The sequence below is a fragment of the Syngnathoides biaculeatus genome, chromosome 14, assembly GCF_019802595.1.
Source record: "Syngnathoides biaculeatus isolate LvHL_M chromosome 14, ASM1980259v1, whole genome shotgun sequence".
NCBI classification, from domain to species: Eukaryota; Metazoa; Chordata; class Actinopteri; order Syngnathiformes; family Syngnathidae; genus Syngnathoides; species Syngnathoides biaculeatus.
Window position 1 is genome coordinate 27,325,001 of NC_084653.1, and position 20,929 is coordinate 27,345,929.

A 20,929-nucleotide genomic window follows, 5' to 3' on the forward strand; every position below is an offset into this window, starting at 1 on the left:
ATTCTCCCAATCCTTTAAAGATGATTGATAACTGGGAGGCGGCACGGTGGGCTCAGCTGGTAAAGCGTCGGCCTCACAGTTCTGAGGACCCGGGTGCGACCCCGCCCCGCCTGTGTGGGGTTTGCATGTTCTCCCCATTCCTGCGTGGGTTTTCTCCGGGTGGGCACTCCGCTTTCCTCCCACATCCCCAAAAAACATGCAACATTAATTGGACACTCTAAATTGCCCGTCGGTGTGATTGCGAGTGTAAATGTTTGTCTCTATGTGCCCTGCGATTGGCTGGCGACCGGTTCAGGGTGTAACCCCGCCTCCTGCCCGTTGACAGCTGGGATAGGCTCCGGCACTCCCCGCGACCCTCGTGAGGATCAGCGGCAAAGATGACTGGGATATTTTATATTAACCAAAAAAAGGACGCTTAATTTGAACTAAAATAAATGTAAAAAAAAAATGGAAATTACAAGTACAAAATATCATATCAAAACCATGAAATATGAGCGTAATCCTGCTATAAAAAAAAATGAAAACTTATGGATCATTTTTAAAATCGTACAAATTGTTCCTCTGGTGAATATTGAGATCATTTTCAGTGTAAATTGTCTTCATAAGGCCCAAGTTTGGTGGTTATGAATTGAATGTGACAACTCGTCTCCCAGCACGGTGATCAAATCCAACATGGCCGGACGGCAGACGGCGAGCCCGGCCGAGCGGGTGATGATGCCATCCCCGGGTTGACTGACATCGTGCGGGCGCAAGGGCAGCGCGAGCCTCGCGGGGGTCGCGGCGGGCGGACCCGTTTGCGATTTCGTTGTACACTTGACATCCCTTAAATGGGGAAAAGCTGAGATTTCTGTCCATCTTAATAGTGTTTGCCCCCCCCCCTCCCCCCTCAGCCCCCAGTCTGGAAGGCTGAGGAAAAGCAATTGGAAGGAGCCTCGCGGTGGCCACTGTTGTGTATTTCTTGGGTGACAAGAGAAGAGGAAGGCACTTCCATTAGGGCAGTGGAACACAATCTGAAGACCTCTGGCTCTTTCATCACTTGTGAGGACGAGCGAGGATGAATTCTTAAACCCACATTATACTCTTGCGGACGACGTTTCATCTTCGTAGCTTGTGCCTAGCCTGCCATGCACAGGTAAAAATAAAAAAAAAATAGCACCGGGGAGCTCATCTCTCGTGATTGGCCAGTTTTGGTCACATGCTACGATGACATATTCACTGTCCCTCCCGGCTCCACATACCACCTACGCCGTCGCTTTCTCGATCAATTTTGCGGGATAATTAAATGTCATTTAAGTCCATTTTTGCACGCAGAAACACTTCCACTGTCGCCATTGTCGTTGTTTTGTCCCTAGTTATGGAAAGGAAATTAATATGGAAATGATCAAATTGGGCTGAGGGAACTCCACCCTTTGGCATCCTCGCCAATACCAGCCGTTAGCGCCACCGCTGCCTCGGAGAAGAATTGCAGCACATTTTCACTCAGCCAAAGTGAGCGAGTGTAAAGAGGCCTTTAGCGCTAATGAGTTTTGACTTTGTCTGCAGACGAGAACTTGATGTGCACGCCAACGGCGAGAGACAGCTACGAGCGCCTGTCGCTGGCCGGACCGACTCTGCCTCCCGGCTTCCCCTCGCCCTTCCTCTTCCCGGACGGCCTGTCGTCAATAGAGACCCTCCTCACCAACATCCAGGTGCGATCGATCACGCCGATGATTCCCGTCCCGTACTAGTCACTATTTCCGTGAATAAGTGCAATTCCAGGGACCGTTATGATACCGTGGCACTTTTTTGGTACCAGGTAAATATTACGAGCACAATTCCGTCTTGTACCAGCTATTGGTTCAGTGACTATTGTGGTTCTACATATTTCAGGACAGTTCTAGTACCAGGTACTATTTCAAATACTGGGTCAAACGACGCCATCCGGGCGGTATAGGGCAGATCTCTTACCGCTCCATCAGAGTCGTCGTTGTATCGTTCGAAACAGTTCAGAAACAGAAAGAGACAGTTCTCAAGTTCGCTTAGCCTGGTGCTGTGCATTCGCTCACGATGCTGCGGAATTATTCTCACCGGGCGTTCCAGTTTCCTCCCACCTCCCAAAAACACGCCTTAAAACAGAGACTTTTTGATTGCCCGTAGGTGTGATTGCCAGCGGGACTGTTGTCTGACTCTATGTACCCTGCAATTGGCTGGCAACCAGTTCACGGTGTTGAAAGCTCGGATAGGCTCCAGCACTCCCTCGACCCTTGTGAGGATAAGCAGCTAAAAAATGGCTGGATGGATGAATGATTGAGGTTTATGGAAGAGTTGAAAAAGCCCCATCTCCTCTATATGGCCTCCCTCGAGGGTGCAGGACCACCAGGCTGAGGAACTGTTTAATTGTTCAATGTCTAGCAAGTCAAAGGACCTTATTTTGTTTCATCTTATTTTCACATAATATTTCTATTTCACAAGTCTCGGGACATGTTGGATCTAGCCTGACACATGCTAATATACGACGACAACAACGTTGGAGAAGGAGGCTCTCTCAAATGGAGACTAATTTTACCTACGACTGGGACAACCGTTGGCAGCAAGAAAACACTGAAGCAAAACGGCGACTGCGGCGAACAGTACCACAACCGCACCTGCAAGTATGACCTTCGTGTTCGATCTGCAGGGCCTGCTGAAGGTGGCCATCGACAACGCGCGAGCGCAGGAGAAGCAAGTCCAGCTGGAGAAGACCGAGTTGAAGATGGAGCTGTTCCGAGAGCGGGAACTCCGCGAGACTCTGGAAAAGCAGCTGGCCATGGAGCAGAAGAACAGAGGTAAACAAGAAGGGGCCGGATAACGGCAGTCGGCGGGATTTCATTTGCGTTTTATACAGCATATCTAAGAATGTATTTTCATTAGCCATCATCCAGAAGCGTCTGAAGAAGGAGAAGAAAGCCAAGAGGAAACTGCAAGAAGCTCTGGAGTACGAATCCAAGAGGAGAGAGCAGGCGGAGCAGACCCTCAAGCAGCCGTCGCCCGCCGACAGCATGCGTTCGCTCAACGGTCAGACACTGAAACACAATCTTTTAACACAAGCTGCGAGTGTAAATATATATATTCATATATATATATATATATTTGTAGGTTGTAATTATACCACAGTTGACAGTTGAAATTGACTGTTCTGATTTGTATTTCACGTCTTCTTTACTTTCCAACATTCAAAACTTGTTTTCACCTTTTCACACAGTGAAGCTAATTGTCGCCACAGACAAGCAAACATGCTAGGTTGCCTCCAAAAGCAGAATTGCTAGCTCAGAATTTATAAACATATGGGATCAACTACCTTTTTGCCTGGTGAAAGTCACTCCTGGTAAGCGTTCACTGTCGAAAATGTTCTGTGAACTCATAGTACACAAAATATGAGGCCAACTCTCGTAGCTAGTTAGCGATGAACGGCTTTTAATTTGTCCTTAGCGTTGTGTGCGACCTCAGCATGTGATGCCGCGAGAATTTCCGGTGAAAGATGCTTTTTTACACTCAAGACACGTTTATTTGAGTGAAGTTCGTACTCGCGTCAGGTTAGCGCTTTGCTAGCGCTAACTCAATATCAGCGAGGTGCCGTTGACTGTTTAGTCAATACTACAAACCAATGGCAGTTTTTCATAATGGCCAATCTCCCTGTAATTGGGACATTATAGTGTTAGCATCAAGAGGCGGAAGAATTCAGGCAAGGTACCAAATGGACGGCCCACCACTCAGAATGATGCCGCAACCGCCAAGTAATTGAGACGCTGCGTCTATTCTGTTGGCTATTTGAGGCCGAACTGTGACCGGTTCTGAACCTGCCCCTTATTCGGGTCGAGCGACTCCGAGCGACGGATTATTAAAGCGAATGTCGGCCTCACGCGGCATAAGCCCGCGAGGCTCCGGGGCGCCGCCGCTCGTTTCGGGAGAGCTGACATGGGGCCGGCCGGACGTCGGCAGGATGTTTAACGGCGCTGATCTCTTTTGTCTCGCAGACGCTCTGACCCCTGAGATGGAGAGCGACCGCGGCAGCGGAAGAACAGATGCTGAAAGGACAATACAAGGTACAAGGGCTCAGATGAGACTATAAATCTTTCTTTTTCTTCGTCTGGTCCTCTTTTACACACACACACACACATTTAGTGTGCCTGCTGTCGGGCCATCGCTATTCGCCATCTGGGCCTCCAGACTGGGTCAAGATCATCGCTTCTATTCAGAAACAATGTAACCCTTCCAAGAGGGAAACAATCAAACAAACTCAACCGAACCGAACCAAACGCTTTATTTACCGTCCTGCAGGCGCTGCAATGTTCACCATTTCACCGCAAGGCTAAGCTAAAGTAGGACTGCCAGCTGTCAAACTTCACAAAAACGAACCGACAAAGAGTGAGCATAAAATTGTGATGGGTCATATTCATAACTGTCAACTTTTCGGAGTGCCAACCTGTATAAACTTATGGAGAGCAAAAAAATCCTTAAATCATACCGAAGCAAATTATATGTCAAAAACCCACAAAGTTTTCCAATGATTTTTTTATTGGAGATTTCCATAATGGTCATATCTGAAGTGAATGTCTAATTATCAAAGTCTATTTAGTGGCATGACTGTGTTCAGAATTGTATTCATGTGTAACTTCCTTCACCAATTCTAAATGCTGAATTTTCAGAATCCGTATGATTTGTGATATACGGCCGTTTACGTAAGATTCACCACAAAATCCGGATGAACTACGGCTAAACCGTACGATTTGACAGGTATGCATATTTGAGGAACTGGGGGCGATTGTCGATATGTTAGCCAACACAACTTTTCTCGGTTCATAGAGATTGACTTTGATTATTTAGATGGAGTCTACCGTTTGCGTTCAGTCCTGGAGTTCGCTGTTCTATCACTACTGAATCAATGAAAATATAAAATATCATTGTGGGCGGGGAGTCCATGTTAGCTAGTACACCACTTCCTGTTTTATTGACTACGACGTCACGGTAAGATTTGAACTTTGCAGCGGAGGAGCACTTTCGTAGCTATTTTTTTTTTTTTTTTTTGCTAGGGCGCAGGCAAACTTCGGGGTTGTCAAGAATTACCAATTTTATTTAAATAAGACAAGATAAAGTATCCCATATTGGATCGGCACCGCTAACCTGCAGGGCGTCAGTGGAAATTCAGCTCCTGTGGGTCAAAGACAAAGAACAGGAGGAAACCGGATCCGTCGTCAGAAGAAGAAGAGGAATGCACAGAGCCTCCAACTCAGTGTAGGGACTTTGAATGTTGGGACTATGATAGGAAGAGCTCAGGTGTTGGTTGATTCGTGACTTTGTATCCCACAGGGGCCTTTACGCCCCAAGACAGGTTGCGTCAGGAAGCGCATCCGGCGTTAAAAACTGTGCCAAACAAATATGAGCGTTCATCTGAGATGTCACGCTGTGGCGACCCCTAACGGGACAAGCCGAAAGAAGCTTACTTACTTTCACTAGCTGGATAGGATGTTGTGAGGGAAGACATGAGGACAGTTTGGGTTAGAGAGGAAGATGCAGGAGATGGAAAAAGATGACACGTTGTGGCGACCCCGAACGGGACAAGCCGAAGGAAAAAGAAGAAGACTGGACGCTACCATTTGAAATGGGTTGTTGGTGGAGGTGTACGATCCCGTCATAAATCGCAAAAGACAGATTTAACCAAGTCCTCACCGAAATCGAACGGTTGCTTATTTCTTCAACTGTGCAGTTTCCGCGTTTTTGTGCGACCTGACAAACGAATCAACCGAGCGAAAAGTCGCCCGCTGTCCTGTTGTGTGCTAAAATGTTGCAAGCGATCGCAAGGCGGATTCGTTTGGGATATTTGCTCGCACTATGAAAATAAATGTCATCGTTTGGGAGGAGCAGCACGCAGATACAAACAGCGACACGCTAAACAAACATTTAACCCTTTCACCGTCGCCAAGGGTAAAAACATCTCCGTGCGGTTTTAAAGCGCCAAACGGCGCGCTTGTGCGCGTGTTAGCTTCCTTTGCAGAAGCAGACGCGTTTTGTTTACCGCTCAGGAAATACTAATGAGTCATAAAACCACCAAAAGCGTCAAAATCTCCCCTTTGGTAGCAATAAAAGAGGCCAAATCAATCCAGTTTATGAATAAGCCTTGTGCATTTTTAATGCTTTGTTTGTTTGTTTGCCTCCGGGGCCTGGAAGGAGGGAGGGGGGGGGGGGGGTCGGGGGGGGCGCTTTTTTTCGGGAAGGGCGCACACCGGCGATAACCACAGCGGGCCGTCTGCTCCACACACAAGACACCGCGCTAAAACATCCTCAATTATCACAGCGAAGTCGGGTGGCTTTAATTCGCCTCGAATTTGGCCTGAAAATTGTTCATAAAAAAAAAGAAGTTAGATTTGCGAAAAGAGCAAACACGACTCCTCTTTTAATTAAATGTCATTCAATTGCTGTTTGATGTCAAGATTTACACGGTTAACGCAAAGGTAGCGCACACATCCAAAAGTTCAGATAGCCGAGCTCGAATTCCAAAGAAAATCACGTCAAGTCACTTAATGAACAATAAAACATTTATCAACCGTACAGCTACCGATAAGTGTTAAACATTATGTAAAACGAAACTGTAAAAAAATGCTGGTGAGGTTTTCACGCTAGTCTTTATACTCGCAGCTACGTGCTAATTACGTTAGCTTCGTTGATATTTGCAGATCGTTGCAATAATCACCAGCGCATCCTCTAATTGGTGGCCCCACCCAACCCAATCGCACATTTCACAAACTATGCTCTCAAAAGAATTTGGTATTATTTTAAAATCATCATCTTAACGATCATTTTGGAGAAGAAAAATCACTTCGCAAAGTGCTCGTATACGTACGGCAACGACAACTTTCTGGAAACGTTTTTCACCGACGTCGACTTTGATCAAGGCGTCTTTATAGTACGGCGCTAGCACGGGCGACGACGCCCACATTGGGTCACGTGACCGACGCGTTGCAACAAAAATGGTTGTTGCTTTGTTCTTTGTTTGCGGAAATGACCATAAAAGGCAGAGGTAGCTCCCCGATAGCCAATAGCGACACCCCTGGCTTGGAGGGGAACTGCAGGACATTTGAAAAACTGCATCAGCGTGGTTGAAAGAAGCCTCGAGCTCGTCTTTGAGTTGGGACGTGTCACGTCAACGTATTGCTTTGTCTATGTTGTTGCATTTTCATTTTTTTAAATCTGTGAATATGCACACCACCACATGCAAAATTCTGGTAGCATTCTGTAGCGACAACTCAAAAAGCAAAACACGGCTAAACGCTAAATCGCAATTCCGTCGGATAGCACACGGAGACTTAAAAAGAGCTTTATGAGATTTATTTTTTTAATGTTTTGTTTGTTTTCTTCTTTTTTTATACTGTCCTTGTCAGTCATAAAACTGTGAAAAATTCTCGTGCCACCGCCTTGAAGGAGCAATCAAAATATTTAATCAAATAACGTTTACACTGGGCGGCAGCTGGAAAGCTTTGGTCTCGCAGTTCTGAGGACCCGGGTTCGATCCCGGCTCCGCCTGTGTGGAGTTTGCACGGTTCCCTCCCACATCCCAAAAACACGCAACATTAATCGGACACTCTAAATTGCCCGTAGGTGTGATTGTGAGTGCGGCTCTTTGTCCCAATGTGCCCTGCGATTGGCTGGCGACCAGTTCAGGGTGTCCCCCCCCGCCTCCTGCCCGTTGACAGCTGGGATAGCCTCCAGCACTCCCCGCGACCCTCGTGAGGATAAGCGGCTAAGGAAATGGATGGATGGATGAATATTCATACTGCAGAATAAGTCTAATTTTTCCATTGTCTCCGTGTGTCATAAATAAGTGAAATTTGCTCACCTGGAGAAGGAAGTGAAATGAACAAATGGGCAAATGAAAGCTGCTTTTTGTTTTGTGCATTTTTCATTTTTGTGCGCCACGCGCGTCTCTCCCCCTGCCAGCCCGGCTGCATAATTAACCTCCGATGGCAAACAAACAAAAAAAAAAAAAAAAAAGAGGTTGACAAATTGCACAGAGGGGGAAATAAATAACAAAATAAAGGGAAGCCTATCAGCAAAGCGAACGTGTTGGTATATTCGCGTCCTCACTCCGAATTGAAGGAGGTGGCGGGGGGGGGGGGGGATAATGAGGGCGTAATTTTTGGCAAACTAATTATTTCTATTTGTCTTTTGTCACACTTCTCTAATTCTGCAATATGAACACAGTCGGTGTTTATTAATTGCTTTTGGCTGTGTTTTGAATGGCTTCCAAGAGGGAGCGAGGCTCTTTTGGCGGGGGGGGGGGGGGTGGGGGGGGCACAACCACCGCCTTCTTCAATATCTCCGTTATCGACTATCTCTAAAATTCTTCCTTCTGTTGTGTGTGTGTGTGTGTTTTTTAATGTTGTTATTAGATTTACCGTCAAAACAGCCAAAGTCAAATAAAAAAAATTAAATGAATGAATGTCGCCGAAGCAAAAGAAAGGCAGAGAAGAAAATGGCTGTAATTAATGAATCCCTTAATTGTCTTCATAAAATATTAGCACGGGCGTAATTTGCATAATTTACATGTATTAATTAATCTTTCAAAGGATTTTTTTTTATGCTGAGAGAGGCCGGAAAAAAAAATCCCTTTGTTTTATTTAGCATCCAATTAAATATGTATTTTCTGTAATGAATTCTGAATGTAAAAATACTAAAGTTTTAACGCGTTTTAATGAGGCTGTTTCGTAAAAACAATTTCTCGTGCAATTTTTCAACATTTGCAAGCGCGCTAATGGTTTGGGAATGAATCGTTTAAAAATGAAAAAATGACATTGTTAGGAAAAGTACAGTTCATATCGACAAGTCAATTCTAGAACGGCCTATTTCTATTTCTCATGATTTCTAATGAGCAAAAACCAAAAACAAAAAAAATTCCCATTTTTGTTAACAGTGTGCCCTTCTTGTTCTTCTCTGCACAATTACAAACATTAATCTCCAAATATTTTCAAGTTTTACTAAAAGTAAAATAAAACAAAAAAAAATGGATGTTTGTGTTGGTGCATGAAAAGATTCATTTGGCAAATTTGGATGTACAGTACGTCCTTGTCATTGTTCTTCGAACCACAATATTTTTACTCGTAATTTGATATTTGATATTAAGATATTTGTCAAAATAATGATTTTACATGTATGACAACTTTTTTTTTTTTTACATAAGTATCTGATTTGTACAACAAATGTTAAAAAAACAGGGAACATTTTAACGTTTTCTAGTTGTTAGCTTGCCTCCTCTGCCGAACTTTTGTGGAAATCTTTCACTGATGCATTTTTTTTCGCACACCCCCTCACCCACTATTTTTTTTTTTTTTTGGGGGGGGGGGTTGAAATTATCAACACCACCCACGACCCCGCTTTCAAACATTATTCCCTAGGAATTGTGAAAAACGTGATCTAAGATGCTAATCCTCACAAGGGTCGCGGCGGGGCACGCCCTCAACTGGTTGGCGGCCAATCACAGGGCACATCCAAACAAGCGACCATTCACACTTCAGGGCAATTGGGCGTGTTTTTGGGGATGGAGGAGTTACGGTATTTGTCAGAGGGCCACTATGACTGAAACCACGAAAATATGTACTTGACCCATCATATTTACACATTAAATTGATCAACTCGTTTTGGAATCAGAAATCAAGAGTAATGTGTTTTCCAACTATTGTTGATGTTTGCTAACACAAAAACGCTTGCGATATCTCAGCCCCATCATTTATGATATGACGGTTTGAAATTTTGCTTTAAATTTTAACAAAACTCATGGAAGTTGATCAAATCTGGCCCCCGGGCCTTGGGTTTGACACCTGCGCTCTAACCAGTTGTTCCAATGTGCCGCCTCATGATGAAAAGTGTTTGCGGTGGGCACGAGCACCACCGGTTTGAAAACCGCTGCCCTAATCTATTTTATTTGTTGTTTTGCTCAAGACGTTAAAACCGAATGACAAAACTTGAACCCAAAACAAAACGTGACAAAGTTCCAAAATCTAAAAGTAAAATGAGCAAATGGCGAATCTAGGCCAAAATGTTTTTGTGGTGTTTCCCAACATTCCCAGTTCCGACTTGCCCACTTAGCATCCATTTAGCGTCGGTTCGACCTCCGCCGAGCGCAAACTGTCCACGAAGGTGAAACCAATTTGTCTGTAAGCAGGCTACTTCCCGTTTCCTGGAGGACGCCAAACGGACGGGCCGTACCATTTTCTTTCCGTGGGGTGGATCGGCTCCACTGATGCGATTGCGACTCAAACGGTAAAAGAAAAAAAAAAAAAAAAATCCATTCCCGTGTGTGCGCCTTTTTCCAGCTTCTTGACACCATGAAAGTTTCTTGACCACCCCCATCGGCCATGTTTGGTCTCGTTTTGCGCAATCGGCCAAAATCGAAGTGGACCGGGAGGAACGTCGAACATTCAAGACAGACGCATGAAACGGAAAACAATTTCACATGCAGAATATTTCATGGAGGGCGGCACGGTGGATCAGCTGGTAAACCGTTGGCCTCACAGTTGTGAGGTCTCGGGTTCAATCCCGGCCAAACCTGTGTGGAGTTTGCATGTTCTCCCCGTTTCTTGGGTGGGTTTTCTCCGGGTGGGCACTCCCTTTTCCTCCCACGTCCCAAAAACGCGCAAAATCAACCTGGCACTCTAAATTGCCCCACGGTGTGATTGTGAGTGCGGCTGTTTGTCTCTCTGTGCCCTGCGATTGGCTGGCGACCAGTTCAGGGTGTGCCCCGCCGTTTTGAAAGGTGGTACTTGGTGTAAAAAGTTTGAGAAACGCTGCACGGGAGAGTCGCGAGCCGTTCGGGTCCGCGTCCGAACGGCCGCCGGCTAACGGTGCCCGATTTTTGTGTTGCAGACGGACGACTCTTCCTGAAAACGGCCGTCATGTACTAAAGGCGCCGGCGGGAGCTGCGAACTGGCACGAAATCTGGTGGGAGCGAAACAACAAAAAATGAAGAAGAAGGAAACAAAGGATGGGAAAGATTCTCCAGAGTCCGTTTCCAGCGCCATTTTTTTTTTTTTTTTTTTTTTTGGGTGGGGGGGACGGACGCCGCAGGAAGTCTGAATGTAGAATAACAACAAGTTTTTCTCTCCCTGGGATTTTAGCTCATTTCGTCATGGGGGGGGAGGTTGTGGGGGGGGTGGGGGGGGGCGTAGACCGAGCACAGCCGGAACGTCGCTAGCGACACATCCAAGCGCAGTACTGAAGATTTCTTTTTAATACCAGTGAGAGGAATTTGCCCGTTTTTTGTATTTCAAAATTTGAATTTTCAGACGCAAGCAGAAAAGATGGAAACGGTTGTGAACAAGCGTTTAGTTTTTTTCCCCCCTTTGACAATACAATCAAGTTTCTTTTTTCTACCATTGTTGTACATACAATGCTAACAAGTGGAGCGGGTTGATATGATATGTGTGTATATATATCTATAATGTCATGCAGTAGCGCTATTAGGCAAACAAAGCAGCGTTTCTCTCGACTTCTCTTTTGTTTTTCGGTTGTCTTCCTGAGCCATCCTTCTCCTTCTTTCCTCTAGCTGACACTTTGTTGAGAAAGCATGCAGGCATGATGTAAATGTTTGTCCTGGAATTATGATATTTAATAATAAATCCTCTATTGTAACGAACAAACACCACCACCACGAGAAATTTCAAATTCAAGACTTTTCCTCGTACGCTCATGATGTAATCTTTGTAAGGGGCGATCTTTTCTTGGAAGCTTCCGGAACTTTTTGGATGATTTTGAGCCCTCAAAATCTGCACCTTTTTTTTTTTTTTTTTTGTGTTGTTGTTCTTTTTTTCTTTTCTAAAAAAAAAAAAAAGATGAGACTCTCGAGGAAAAACCCGTCGATGTTTGTGCAACAAGTTCTCCGAGGAAAAAACAAAAAACTACAAAAAAAAAAAAAACACTGCACATCTTTTTCCATGAACTTTCCTGCCATCCCAACGGACGCTGAGCGAACTTTTTGCCCCGGAAAGACTTTTCAACGTGTGTGTGTGTGTGTGTGTGTATATTCTTATCGAAATAACCCGATGTCACTTTTGAGCGTTTGTGTTCCAATCAGAAAACGACAAATACGACGAAGCCTCGCGCACGTGTGTGTGTGTTTTATCACTGCTAACTTATATAGCTTCTTGTTTTTTTTCCCCCTCTCCACATCATCTCTTCGTTGTACTTTCAATACTGTTGACAATAAAACCATGTGAGCGTGAGAAAGGGGGGTGCGCCCTCTCTTTTTTTCCCCCCACGCGTGTTCCCCGAGAAAATTGCCAGGTATGCTGTACTGTAGAAAAATGACTGAGCATATTGTTCTTCTCTTTGTATAGCAGTGAAAGAAAAAGTATACAAATCATCGTGCGGGTGGGCCGCCCACCTTTGACTTCCATCTTTGTGTGTGTGTGTTTTTTTGGAGGCCAGTCGGAGACCCAAACTGTAAATAAATTATTCCCTGTGTTCTTTCAAGTGTATGACGCTGCTGATTGGGCAAAAGGCACCGACCGCCCGCGTGTCAATTGCGCTGCGCTCGGCTTGGATAAAGCTCGCCCGGGTTCGGGGTACGGGTGGGAAGGGCACAGATCTAAAAAGACTGGATGGCTCACTGGCCACCACCAAAAGTGAAGTCGCCATCCGCCATCTTGCTACTCCCAAAACGAGCGTGCCGAACCTGTGCGTTAATCGCCAGTTTCGTGGCTGTGAGAAAACATTCCACAGGTAAGTTACAAAGATTTACTTTCACACTGTTAAAGTTGGTTTGTAAACCGTTTTTTGTTTTTTTTTTATTTACTGATCAGCATAATTCAGTTGAACAAAGTTTTGTATACTGTTGTTGTTGTTCACTGTTCAGTCTCTACCTTAGCTTCATACGCCGACTATTTTTAGCGAAAAAGCAATGTCAATATTTTCCCAAACTTCATCAGTGGATAAGCAAAAAAAACACATTTTCTGTGACATTTTTGATGAATTTCATTTTACAGAACTCTGCAAATTGAATTAGATTTTCAAATGCGAGGAAACAAGTTTCAATTTTCCGTCTGAAATGGGACGTGGCACAGACAACAAATGAACAATGCGTTTAGCATGAATTTCCTCATTTCAAGTCCTTATTTCCAAAAATATATCCAACTGATTGATGCTTTTTTTTTTTTTTGCTATGTTATGATGATAGTGCTTCACAGCGTATTTTGGAAAAAGTTAACGTCACGCAAATCGGGCCCTGGGTAATATGCAAGGTTTCTTGCTAGCCACGGTGTTCTATGTCTTTCCTTTGCACTTAGCTTTTTTTTTTTTGGCTTACCAAATCGAATTAAAAATCCTTCGCGTTAGCAGAACCGAAAAAATGTTAAGCTCACCCAACCAGTTTTAATTCTACATGCCAAATTGTGAGAAACAACCCGCCATAATCTAACCTGTAAACCGTGTCTTCCACACGTTTTGGGAGTACCGAGCTAGCGTCCAACTGGCTTCAACCAATCTGCATACCGCTCGATGTGTCTATGCGCTAGTGGGGAAGGGGCTATCGGATGTAAAATCACGGAAGGACAAACCCTTGAATACCGTAATTTCTCGAAAATCATGCGCAATTTCTTTCCCAAAATATTTTCAAAAATTCTATAAAGCGCATTATATTTAGGTATGGATGAAAAATGGGAAGGGCACTGATCCAAAAAAAAAAAAAAGACTGGAAGGCTCAGTGGCCACCAAAAGTGAAGTCACCATCCGCCATCTTGCTACTCCCAAAACAAGCACGGCGACCTGTGCGTTAATCGCCAGTTTCGTGGCTGTGAGAAAACATTACAAAGATTTACTTTCACACTGTTATAGTTTGTTTGTAAAGGTATTTTTTATCATTTTCTGATGAGCTTAATTCACTTGAACAAAGTTTTGTTTACAGTTGCTGTTGTTCACTCTTCAGTCTCTGCTTCCGACATTTTTTCGCAAAAAAGCGATGTCAATATTTCATCACTTCATCAGTGGATAAGCAAGAAAACACATTTTTTGGTGAAATTTTTGGTATCAGGAGGTAGTAGTAGTAGTAGTTGTTGTTCAATTCTCAATTAATTTTACAAATGCGACCAAAATGTCGACGTGTCCTGCACACATGAAAAATCTTTTTGATTGTGCGCTTTTAAAAGTTGCATCATTAATAATGATAACAATCTCTTCTGCCTGTTGAAAACCATTTCCAGAGTTGCCCCATTGCATCTAAATGTTTTTTTTAAATATAGTTTTTACTGTATACGTGCAGTAATGCTGTTGGTTGAACAGGAGAATATTGAGCACATTTTTGTGTACATTATTTTTCCGAAATATTTGTTTTCTATTGTATCTACATTATTTTCCATTTCTGCAATTTTTTTTTCTATATCTCGCCCTGACTAATTATTGAAAGTCCGTGGTCGGGGTGGGGGGAGGGGGGGGGGGTCGGTGTTTTCACGCGCACGGAATATGAAATGGACACGGAGAGACAAATTTCTCCCGTAAGCATTTCTGAGTGAAAAGTGTCGACACAGCACGCCGGCCCGGGCCCGTTCCCGTTTTGCGTGCTTTTGAAAGCGCGGCGGCAACGCGTCCGCCCCGATGAATAATTGACCGATTGTTGCATAATTCAAGGGCGCATTGTTCACGTCGAAGGACTGCACTATTTCGAGCGGCCGCGTCTTCTTTCTTTCTTTTATTTTTATTTTATGCTTTTTCTTCCTTTTTTCAAGCAAAGCAAGGTTTAAGTTTTCAACCGAGCCCGAAAGAACAATACGGCCCGCGACGGGGACGGCCGCGACCGAACCAAGTCGCCTTTTTTAATGACTCGCTGCTTCGCGCGCATTTTTTCACTCACTTCCTGCGTGCTATGATATTATATTTATTTCTCTTTATGTGATGCGTGTGCTCGGGGGCAGCTACATGTTTCATATCACTGCACATTTTGTCGGAAACGCAACTCTCGGCAAATTTGACCACGAGGCACACAAACACTTTAAATACCAAATGTGCATTATTCTTGCTTTTTGTTGATTTATTTATTTATGAAAGAATGTGACTCATTGCATATTCAAAACATGCAAGGCATTGTTTCCGCGCTTTCCTCGTGGGGATTTCATCTACAGCGGCATTATCACCTTGCATTTGTTTTCTGTCCCAAGTGGACATTTTCGGATTATTTTGGAACTTTTCAGGAGTCCTTCAAAAGTCGACTTGTCCCACAAATTTCATCCAATTGTGACCAAATTTTAGATATCTTACCTACCCGACACTAAATTGTGAGGAATTCGGTTTGGCTCTTTTGAGGTCAAACCACCCATGCGCACTATCAGCACCGGGACACCCCAAGGTTGTGTCCTCTCCCCTCTGCTCTTCTTGTTCTACACAAATGGCTGCAGCAAACTCCCGAAGTTCGCAGATGACATCGGGCTCATCAAAGACCGCAACAAGTCGACAGGAAGTGGTGAGAATGGAGCTTTGAACACTCGAAAGACTGTAGAGGTGATTGTGGACTTCAGGAGTTGTCCTTCAAGACTGTCCAGCTGTCTTGTATCGACTGTCGAGACCTTCAAGTTCTTGGGGACTGCGGGAGACCAACATAAACTCCATCCTCAAAAAAGGATGAACGTCTTGCGGCTTCTGAGGAAGGACAACTTGTCACAAGAGCTGCTGAGGCAGTTCTACGCAGCGCTCATCCAACCAGTACTGTGTACCTCCGCCACAGTCTTGTTTGGGGCCGCCACAAAAAAAGGACAAACTCCGACTGCAACGGACAATCAAAACCGCTGAATGGATTGTCGTCGCCACGCTACCCACTATTGAAGACTTGCACGCAACTAAGTCCAGACCAGGCAGGATCCTTTCGGACCCTCCGCATCCCAGCCAGCAGCTCTTCCAGCTCCTTCCGTCTGGAAAGCGCTGCAGATCAATGCAAGTCAAAACTTTTTCCCTCTGGCATTTAAGTCATTAAATTATTGATCAGCGAACATACTTTTCATATTTTCTGCCTTGTGCCGTTGTTGGGACACACCCTCACATCCTGCTGGTCCAATCAGTATTGGTAAGATTTTCTGTAGACTCGCACGATTCGTCACTTTAAACTGCTCCCTTTGCACAATTGGCATTGCACTTGCACCGGTCTAGAACGGGAACCGCGCTAGCGTACGGGCGCTCTGTACAAGCTAAACGTAGCGTGGGGCGTTGACGGACTCTTAACTGTCGTAAATGAAGAAGACGCTGCATCTTACCCATCTGCGACTCTTCTAAGGACTCGTTCCTATGAACTGAATTTCCCTTGTTCTTTGGTCTTTGTTCTGAATGTCGTACCAGGGCGGCACCGACTGCCGGAGACAAATCCTGATATGCCCGCGACCCTTGTGAGGATAAGCGGCATGGAAAATGGACACGGACTGCACTGTCTCTCAAACACCCACGGGCACATTTTTGTGAAGAGAAGGACACGACTTCAAAGTCCCGCTTTGTCGTTTTGAGGCTCCAAAGCCTCACCGGTTTTTCCGCGGAGTCCGAGGCGAGCCCGGCGAGAAGTAATTCGCCGCCGCGTTAATCGAGATGAACTCGCATCAGGACGCTCCGATAGGCCCGCTGTCATCTAATCAGATGGACCATTATGTATTAGGCCACGTACAAAACACTTTCATCTGACAAGGGCCGCGGACACATTACCTAAATTAACATTTTGCAAGTATGAACATGGAGGCCCACCGAGGCGGGGAGGGGGGGGGGCGGCTTTGACGGTCGCGGCGGCGCGGCCTGCGCTTAGACATTCGGCAGTAATTATTAATTTATGATTGTCTCTGCTCTTAATGAAAATGAAAGGCAGGCAAGAGAACAGGGAGGGATAATGTGGCGTGAAATTGAGTTTCATTTGTACAGGGGCCACCTTTTAACTCCGCGGAAATGGAGACGGCCGCTTCTGTCGCTTTCTCTCTCCAGAGAGAGATTCGCTCGCTCTCTCTCTCTCTCTCTCTCTCTCTCTCGCTTCCATTTTTTTTTTTCTCGACTTTATCATCCACGTTCCCTTTTGTGATCGGGGACCCTCTGACATCTCCATTCGGCGCTCTCGACGGCGGTTAAGTGAGCGGATATTTGGCGTCCTTCTTTTCCTATCAACAGGCCGTCAGTGACTCATTTGTGATTTGCTTACTTGTTTTTTTTTTTTTTTTTAATTTAAAAAAAGAAAAAAGTGTAAACGACGTGAGTGGAACACAAACAGACTGGGGGAATGAAGCAAAATTATTCATTTGGGGAGAGTGAACAAGTTTTTATATTGACACAGAAATCGAACAAAAACCTTGATTGCAGGACGTCTCCAGTCAAATGAAGTCGATGCAAGCGGACTGTAACGCCGCATTGTGAGCGACGTCCGAATCCATCCATCCATCCCTCCATTCACTTAGCGTCGCGCGGAGTGCTGCAGAAGGCGGGGTTGCACCCTGAACAGGTCGCCAGCCAATTGCAGGCCACATGTAGAGAGACAACAGCCGCACTCAGAATTACACCTATGGGCAATTTAGAATGTCCAATTAATATTGCGTGTGGGAGGAAAGCGGAGTGTCCGGAGGAAAACCACGCAGGCGGGGTCGGGATTGAACCCGGGACCTCAGAACTGTGAGGCCAATGCTTTACCAGCTGATCCACTCTGCCGCTAATAAGTCCAAAATTGCGTGGCTTTTCTCCAGTTGGGCACTCCGGTTTCCTCCCACAACATTAATTGGACACTCTAAATTGCCCCAAGGTGTGATTGTGAGTGCGGCTGTTTGTCTCTATTTGTTTGGGTGGCGACCAGTTCAGGGTGTACCCCGCCCACCTCCTGCCCGATGACAGCTGGGATTGGCTCCAGCACTCCCCGCGACCCTCGTGAGGATAAGCCGCTAAGAAAATGGTTTTCTTTCGATGCGGGTGTCAAAAAAGGGAGGAGGGAATGACGAGTTTGTGGGCACCCAAAGAAAATGGACGCTCAGCGGGCGTCGCTTCAAAACGCACAAGCGCGCATGCACAAATACAAAGTTAAGCCATTCCGTCATTTTGCCGCTCTACAAGTATGAAGAAAAAAAATTAAAATGAAATACAGTAAAATAATTTTTAAAAAAGATGAAAACTTACACATGAAAATAAAACTACGCATTTCTGTTGAACACAAATGAAAAATTTAAATTAAATTAAATTAATTCATTACAAATTCAACCTTTTATCAAATGAGAAATACTATTTTTTTTTCAATATTTCAAGGTGAAAACCTCCTTTAGAAAATATCAAAATGTTTTTTAGATGACGGTCCTTTTGAGAATGCTCGCGGGCACTCCAGCGTGCAGACGTTGCGCGTTCAGCGGCGTTCACTCGACGTTTGTTCGGCAACATCACTCACTTCTGACCTTTCACCTTAAGTCAACGCAATGAGAAAAAGATGCTCAAAATCAAGCAGGAATGTTCAATTTTTATTTTTTTTTTAGCATTTAGCATTAGCCACAAGGAACAAATTGCTTGTCTTTGCTTTGCGCGTAGCTTCTATTGTGCGTCTGTCGTCCACGCTAGCAAAAAGTGAACGCGGAGGAATGGTTTCGCGCGGCGCTCTTGACAGCTGCGCCGGCCCGTCGCCGGGTTGTTTTAATAAAGTTGTGCGTCGAGCGGGAAGATTAATGGACGCGCGGGAAGTGCGGCGAGGAGACGCAAGACGGAGCGGGCCCGCCGCCATCTGTTCCCTCCCCTTTTTGGATCTCTTAATGGAGAAGCCAAAAAGCAAAACAACAAAACGTATCGTGGCGTTAAAGGCAAGGTTTTTTTTCCCCGAGTGTTTGTGTTATACGTGTGAAGCGAAAGCGCTTAAATCTGTGTGTGTTTGTTGCGGCGGGGGGGGGGGGGGGGGGGTGCGTCTTATTGGGGTTTCTCACGCTAATGACGGCTGTGCCCAGCGATGCCCACAGCACTTTATGGAGCTGTCTGCCTCGTTCACATTATTTACTATATGATGGAGCTAAACGGCTCTGGGACAGGCTTTCCAGTTTTGTTTTTGGTTTTTGGTTTTTGGTTTCCGCCTTGACTGAGTGACAATCGAATGAGCGAAATAAGTAGCTCCATTAAGCAAAATGTGAAAATAATGCTCAGTTTTGGGGCACGAGTCAATATGCAAAGCTTTTTTGATTTATTTTTAAGTGTTTTAGGGTTAGCTCGTTATTTAGCCTTCCGTTGTCACGGATTGGGGTTTTGTGCTTAGGTTACCGTGTTGGGGATTGGTTAGTGTTAACCATCCTTGGTTAGGTTCAGGGATTTGGGATTGGGGGGTCACGATTAGGAATTTAAAGTTCAATGAAAGTTTAAAGAGGTCATTAAATTTAGGATTAAGGGTTACAGTTATGTGCTAATGGTTAGGTTTTGGGGTAAGGATGAGGTCTTTAGGATTATGATTATTGGTTTCCACTGGGTTGGGATTCGGGATGTGTGCTTAAGGTTTGGGTTTCATTTTAAACAATTTGGGATTGGTGTTTGGGTGGAATGGTTAAAATTATTATTAGTTGGGGTTGGGTTAGGTTTAGGGCTTGGGGGGGGGGGGTGAGATTGCGGAAGAGCAGGGGTCGTGAGTTTGTGCCTCACTGGGGCCTCGACTCCTCAAGAGGCGTTGCGCGAGGAAGGGCATCCGGGGTAAAAACTGCGCCAAACAAATAGGAGCGTTCATCCGAGATGTCCCGCTGTGGCGAACCCTAACGGGACAAGCCGAAAGAAATTTACGTACTGGTGCAGGGTGAGATTAAGTAGGTTTAAATTCAGGGGTTACCATAATGTTGAGGGGGGGGGGGGGTCGTCTAACTGTGGGGTTAAAATGAAATGGTTCAGATTCAGGTTCAGGTAGGCCAGTTTTAGAGAGATGATTCAGGGTTTAGGGTGAGGTAGCGAGGGTTGGGTTTAGCGGTTATGATGAAGATTCGCGTTAGGTGGTCAGTCAAAATCTCCAAATTATGTGAGATGATCTGCAGGGACTCAGTCTGTAACGTTCGAGAGACTTTTAATGTTCATCTGTAAGGTGGCGTGCTTTTTGTGAGCAACTGAGTTCAAATTGGCTCAGCCGTTAGCTTAGTTACAGTTGATGAACTGAGCTCATAAGTTGCTACTTCCGTTTATTCATTCGAGTAAATGACACGCAAAAAGCGTCGCATTGAATGAGCGCGCACGTCGTCTCTCGTACGACTCGATCCAGTTTCCTCTTTTCGTCTCGATTTCGTGACTGAGCTCTCGGAGCAGAGTCGGACCGAAACGTTAATATGCAAAAAATATTGGTGGCAGTTGACGTTTTTCCCCTTTTTCTCCCCCATGCCTGAAATATTTGACTGGTATATTGTGTTTTGTTTTTTGTTTGTTTGTTTTTTTAACTACAAAAGCGGAAATCTTAATTTCAGTCATCAGTAATGGCGCAGTGGTGAGAGAGATAATTCATCTTTTTCTTCATTTAAAAACATTAAAAGTGACTTACCGAGTCTGTGTTGGGCACAGTGGAGCTATCATTTTTTTTTTTGTTTTTTGTTTTTTATTGATGCCCCTTCATACGCGGTCAGTCCTAAATACCAGCGATCCGATTGAAAAAAAAGATTAAAATTGCCATCTTAAGGTTGGTTTTCCGCGATCAACGTCCCGAAGCTACGGAAGCTACGGCGCCGTCGTTGGCCTCACAAGGTTGCTTCCACGTTGTGAAACTGAAAGTTAGACGGGATTAAATATTAACAAGACCCGATATGGACCCCCGCTTTCATCTCACGTGATACAATTGAAAAACATCTCCGGCGCGTTCCAGAACACGGAGCTTTGCCGACTTAAAATAAATCTTATACTAATCTATGGAGGAGAGTGACAAGCGGAGGCCAAGGTTCCTCTGCAGGCACTTAGCTGAGTGGGGGGGGGGGGGGCTTACATTATTTATATGTGCTAATGG

The 20,929-nt window shown here is 44.9% G+C and overlaps 1 protein-coding gene across 5 annotated transcripts in view; it reads left to right on the forward strand.

The window, feature by feature from the left end:
- dachd (dachshund d) overlaps window positions 1–12,231 on the forward strand; it is a 135,188-nt gene extending 122,957 nt beyond the window's left edge. For 3 of the 5 annotated variants that reach the window (XM_061841664.1, XM_061841665.1, XM_061841666.1), the window contains exons 7-12: window positions 1,543–1,688; window positions 2,657–2,804; window positions 2,890–3,033; window positions 3,993–4,061; window positions 10,172–10,269; window positions 10,873–12,231. In XM_061841664.1, coding sequence (XP_061697648.1) covers window positions 1,543–1,688; window positions 2,657–2,804; window positions 2,890–3,033; window positions 3,993–4,061; window positions 10,172–10,269; window positions 10,873–10,890 — 623 coding nt within the window. In that variant the 3' untranslated portion in view covers window positions 10,891–12,231. The remainder of the gene's footprint in view (window positions 1–1,542; window positions 1,689–2,656; window positions 2,805–2,889; window positions 3,034–3,992; window positions 4,062–10,171; window positions 10,270–10,872) is intronic. The other 2 variants (XM_061841668.1, XM_061841669.1) reach the window with 1 other exon arrangement.
- The last annotated feature ends 8,698 nt before the right edge of the window (window positions 12,232–20,929 follow it).